General features: G+C 43.5%; 1 protein-coding gene across 1 annotated transcript in view; it reads left to right on the top strand.

The window, feature by feature from the left end:
- Positions 1-1,762: 1,762 nt before the first annotated feature.
- LOC150012378 (beta-1,3-glucosyltransferase-like) overlaps positions 1,763-6,000 on the top strand; it is a 102,848-nt gene continuing 98,610 nt past the window's right edge. Inside the window, exon 1 of the mRNA XM_090275166.1 lies at positions 1,763-1,837. Within this exon, the coding sequence (XP_090131292.1) occupies positions 1,763-1,837 (75 nt within the window). The remainder of the gene's footprint in view (positions 1,838-6,000) is intronic.

Below are 6,000 nucleotides of genomic sequence, written 5' to 3'. Positions count from 1 at the left end.
GGGAGATTGTGCCCTGAGGAGATTACTCTGACGTTCCAAAGGCACACTATTGCAGATGGAAAAGGGCAATAGGCTCAGTTAAGGTGAAGATTGACCTTTGTCAGGGAAGATACCAGCCTCAGAAGTGACTACCCTCTGTGACCCATTTTTAGTTAGGAATTTTGACATCCAGACCATCCTGTGTGGTTACTTTTGGTCTCTTGAGTTTGTAAGGCCGCCATGCAGGCCTCCCCTGAGCTTGTCAGGTTTAGTATTCAGCCCCTTCTTCATCCACAATGTCTCCAAGGTTCTTTCATATTGTAGCATGTGTCAGGATTTCTTTTTTTTTTTAAAGGATGAATAGTATTCTCTTATATTCTTTATCCATTCCAATGCTGTTTTTAGATCTAAAATTTCTAACTTTCCATGAGGCTTATCTGGCAGCTAAAGCTGTGGCCTCCCAAGGAGAAAGCATCTTGGCCAAGGAGCGACAGGTTAATGGTGGAAGCAAAAAAGTCGCTCTGGATCCAAGGCCAGTTCTCCTTCTCCAAGGGTGGGCTACTCTCCTGGCCACAAGTGGCGTTCAGAGTAGGGAAGACAGAGAGTCCACACATGCTAACTTTTGATGGTACCTGGCTTTGGTTCACACATTTACAGAAGTGGGTTGAGTTTTTTAGTCTGTCTGTCTGTCTGTCTGTCTGTCTGTCTCTCTCTCTCTCTGTCTCTCTCTCTCGGCTCTTCCAAAAAGTATATATTTTATCAGGAGTAACTAGAATGTCACTTGATCCTGAGGTGTAAAAAATAAATACATAACTATGGGCTTCTCCTCATCTTGAAACTGGAAAAGTCGGCATTCATGCTGACTGTCACTACCAGAACCAATAAGTAGAGGCAAGGATTAAATCTTCATGGGCCTTTTATTCAGATGCCTGTGATCTGAGAAGACAGTGGGTTATGTGTCCTCAAAAACTGTCTTAACATCTCATCTCAAACTGACCTTTTTATAGGGAGAAGGAAAAGGTAGGTAAGGGGTTTGGAAAAAGGTTAGCCAGAGAAGAGTTGCAGTCTGACAGTGATTTTCCTAATACTTCTTTATGTCATGGAGTTCCCTCCCTGGGACACAATGGCTCAGATGCCATCTCCATCGCTTGCAGACCCCCTTGGGTACAAAGGTTGACTTGTTTTGACCTCCTGGAGCCACATAGGCCATGCATTCCAGTTCTTGGAATAACACTTTTCCATTTGCATTAATCACTGAAGCCTCTCAACTTTAACTAAAGCTAAAATCTTTAACTCTTGAGTTCCTTTATCAGTCTCAGTGTTATTTCTGTTCTTGACACAAAAATAATCTCAGGAAATACCACTAAAGATAGGCATTCCCCTGTGTTTTGCTCTCTCCTCCCTGTCTATTTTCATGGCCCCTTTGGCATTTCAAGAGAATCTATTTCACTGTATCTTATCTTTTAAGCTACTGCTTGTTTTGTAGGTAATTTCTTGTTGCTGTCAGTGAAGAAAATGGAATGATATTTGCCACTGTCTGACTGTCATAGCTGTAGCATATTGTGGTTGAAAGCAGAAAAGAACAATTGGAGAGAAAATGCCTTCATCTGCTGGAGAAGACAATAGAAATGGCATATTTAGCCACTGACACTTGGCACTTTGTCAGAGAAATCTTTTCAGAGCTCCTCCCCCCGATCTTCCCAGGATCAGGGCCAGGTGTTTTTGTGCCCACATCCAGGTTTCTGTCAGGACTCTGCAGCTGTCAGATACCCCTTCTATACCCATGAATTCTTGTGAGCCGCAGGCCAACAACCTGCAGGGCCCCAGTGTAACTTCTCAGGTTGGAGAGAACATCATGGTACCATTCTTGACAGGACATCTGAGCCAAATGATAAGTACAGTAATTAGTAGGGTTCATCTTCATGGGAAGCACACTGCCAGAACTGATGCTATCTGTGATGTTTGTAATGCTTAGTCTAAAAAATAAAAAAATAAAAACCAAAACCAAACGGAACCACTTTAAAATGTAACCAGAGCTGCCATCCCAGAGGAATTGCCTTGTGTGTCTTATGCCTCAAACCTTGGAATTTAAAAACAGGGCAAAATTACCTTTGGACTGGGCCTTAGGCAGTATGGTATTCCAAACAACTGTTTGTAGAGATAACAAGAAAGCAGTTATGATGACTACTGAACTGAAAATTCAAAACTTTGTTTAGAATAAACATGACTATGTTAGGTTATCTGCACCAATAGCAATGACTTCCTTCTATTAACATAATTATTCCCCTTCCCTTTCTCATAAATACCCATTGTCTGTCTCGTAATTGGAATACTATCTGGGCTTCTGACTGAATTAGTCATTGCTTCCTGAATAGCTATTCTTACTGATTTCAAATAAATGCTGTTGCCTCTCACTTTGAAAACCTTTTTATTTTTAGGTTATCATAAGGTTTTTAAATTAACCCTCCCCGAACACTGAATCAGTTAAGTTTTAGCTCCGTGTTAAATAGGAGGAAAGAGCCTCAGCTCAATGAAGTGACTGCCCAAGATCACATATGAGGTCCTGGCTGGGTCTCAGTTAATTAGAATGTTGTCCTGATATGTCAAGGTTGTGGGTTCGATCCCCGGTCAAGGCACATATAAAAATCAAGCTATGAATACAAAAATAAGTAGAACAACAAATTGATGTTTTTCTGAATTAGTCTCTCCCCCTCTCTCTCTCTGTCTTCCTCTCTCTATCTCTTCTGTCTCTTCCTTCCTTTCTCTCTCTAAGAATCAGTTTGAAAAAAAAACACATGTGAAAGGAACAGCCCCATGGCAGGCTTCTGCCATGATACAGAAGGACATCCTTGTTGCTTTTCCTCCTTAATATTGGTCTGTGTTTGTAGGGGAACATTTCCAAGCTCCCGTCTTCATTTCCTTTCCCCAAAAATGTTAACATGTAGCATAGTATTCATTCAGTATGTTGTTAGCTTTGTTATGTGATGAGATTTATCTTTTGTTCTCTTTTTTTTTTTAAATACAGAATTTGGAGAAAAGTGGTATATCAAGGAAAAATGACATAGGTATGTAATGATTTTTTTTAACTTAAAAATATGTACCCAGGTGTATTTCTTATAAATTATGATTCAGTGAAATGCATTTTTCTTTCTGATTTTATTTATGGTGTAAATATTGTTGAGTTTTCAATAAGGAGAGATTGCCATGCCAGGTGTGACCAGAGTGAATGAGACATCATCTCTGTGACTAGGGGCCCACACTTAGTGGGAGAAAAGGACACGCTGTGACCTTTGCTCGTGCCTTCCTCTGCCTGGAGCCAGGTCCCCCACTGTGGACCCACAGACACAACTTGCCCTTCAGGTCAGCCCACTGACATGCCTCCTGCCAGACTGCCCCTGATCCCTGGTGTGGAAGGGATGGCTTGCTCCTTTGTACACACACCACACTTATGTCACAGGCCTCATACACACCTTTCTCCCTCAGCATACTGTATCTTCAGGGACATGACCACAAGTGAGGATTTTTTGTTGTATTCTGTGGGAAGCACACCCCAGGGTGTTGACTGGAGGGTAAGGCCACACCTCTGTGTAGGGGTGGGTCTTTCCCCAAAGGATGTGAACTTTGTCGCTGCCCATCATCCAGGGTGGGCCATGGAGACCTGGAAGGTAGGCTGGGACAGGAGGGAAAAGGTATGACTTTCTTTCTAGGCCTTCCCTTCCCTGGGCCTAGATTCTAAGGAGTCTGTAAGACAGGAGAGAGCACCTAAGTGGCAGGCGGGGTGTGGAGGGTGTCCTATGATAGGTAGTCCATCTGAGGCCCTGAATGCAGGGGAACATAGGGGCATGGGTGGGAGGTCTGCCGGCTCTTAGAGCAGCCTTATTTAAGGAGCTACATTGCTTTGTTGGGAGCTGATAGGTCTCCTCATAGTAAACGGTTATTAAATGCACTAATGATCATCTTCGGGAATATGGCTTTGAAAGGACTAAGGGGAAGTTATCTGGACCAGAAATCTACATTCTTGCAAGTATTGATGGTTAATCTGATAACACTGAACTTGGTATCTTGTCATCTGAAAAGGACCCTGGGAATTTTTTTGCCACAATCTTAGTGAGTCCACAGGAGCAGGGACAGCTGCGCAGTAGAGTCAGGGTGCTTAGATCACGGTCTCACTTTAGTCAGGGCTGGGTGGCAACCTCCAAAGTGGGCAGTCTTTTTTTCTCTTCTGGCTTACCACCTAATCCGTAGATTCACTAGTGACATTATTTTCACGAAGTGACACATAATTGGAGAGTGGCTCTTCATGTGTGAGTGTATGTGTACATACTTACCCCTCAGCCTTAAATCATGAGCCTGCTTGTTACTCAGCTTCTATCTGAAGAAGCCACGTTAGTTTCTCATCAAGAAAACACCAGCCCTGTGCAATTTGTGTTTGTAGATAATTTCTGACCAGGAAGGATCAGTGCTCAGTAGTGTTTGACATATAATAGGTGTTCAGCACCTGCAGAAATAGAGGACCTTTGATTATTTCTACCTTCGCAGAAGAATTATTTCTCCTGCAGGAACCGTTTCTAACTATCTCTGGTTCTCTTGCCTGTACTCAGTACTCTCTGCCGCTCTCCACTGGCTCCAGTTCTTTATCTCCTTGTCACACTTATTATTTTCAGGCACTTAGTGTACTACCCATTTGTCACACATTCCTGGAGGAGAAACAATGACTATCTGTCTTGAGTGGTGACAGTATTTGCTGAAAGCAAATTGCACTGAGTTTAGAGATGTGCAGCCAGAGTGAGAGGAAGTGGTGGAGTTGTCTTGTTAGCTCCAGTGACTGGTCAGCCGGAGCCTTAGAGTCACACAGTTGGTTGGAAGGTGTCAGCAGAGTACACTGCTGTGTGAGCTAGACAAACACAGTGTCAGAAAATATGGTGCTGATGTAAAGAACAGCAGGAATTTAAGCATATAAGCTGGTTTTGACACTAAACTACCGACCTGTTTGGTTCTCTTCTGGAAGGGGCTCGGGCTGAATGGTACGGGAATGATTTTCTGTCATTATTACTAGGTTTTAAGAACCGGGAGCACCCTTCCTTTTTTGCCCAATACCTGTAACTCCCCCATAAGCATCCTATTCCTTTGCCATACCTAACTGTCAGGGCCCTAAATTCCCAGAGGAAGAAATGAGGGCACTGAGTCCTAGGGTCCCCCAGAGAAGAGAGGAGAGGACAGTGGAAGCAGTGAAGGTTTGAGTCCCATTGTCTGGGGCCCCAGGTGGCTCTGGAGCTCATTCCCAGTTTGAAAGCTATTGATTTAGAATCCCAGCCTCTGAATGAGCTCGGTATATCCTCATGATTGATAGGATTGAGCCAGCCTCCCACTCTGTCTTTACCGCTGACTGTTCCCTGCATTCGTTCTCAGAAATGCCTGACAAACTCTCTGGCCACCCACTCAGGAATGCTGCAGAGGAAAGGCCACTGTGGTCTCAGTGATAACCCCACTGGTTTCTGCTGCTGCTGCTGCTGCTGCTGCTGTGCAACCCTCTGAGCCTGAGCCTACATAAATGGCTGCTTCTTAGCAGAAACTCTGGAAACAGCTCTTCCCAGAAGCTCCCCTTGTACTGGCTCCCCTCTTCTGTGTCCTCACAGTTCCCCATGCAGGCTCTGGCTTTGCACTTACTCCTCTGTGGTAGGTTTGCCTACCTTCTTTTAAAAAAAATTATTTTATTTTATTTTTTAAATTTAAGTATAGATAATATACAATATTATATTAGTTATATTATGAGGCGGAGGTGCCTCACACACCCTAGGCTCGGTTGGAAGCTGCTCTTTCCAGCAGAGTCTCCATGACCACGGCAGAACAAACTCTTACCTAGGACACTTTATTATGTCTGATGATTCAACATTTATATACCTTACAGTGTGAACCTCATACTAATTCTGGCAATTATCTGTCACAGTGCAGACTATCACCATATTTTTTACTGTATTCCCTTCACCTTTTTTACTCATTCCCTACCCCTGCCCTCTGCCA

The sequence above is a fragment of the Furipterus horrens genome, unplaced genomic scaffold (genome assembly GCF_987537825.1).
Source record: "Furipterus horrens unplaced genomic scaffold, mFurHor1.1.pri manual_scaffold_4, whole genome shotgun sequence".
In the NCBI taxonomy this organism is placed as follows: Eukaryota; Metazoa; Chordata; class Mammalia; order Chiroptera; family Furipteridae; genus Furipterus; species Furipterus horrens.
The sequence above is the reverse complement of the archived record's forward strand: the minus strand, read 5'-3'. Positions and strand labels throughout refer to the sequence as shown.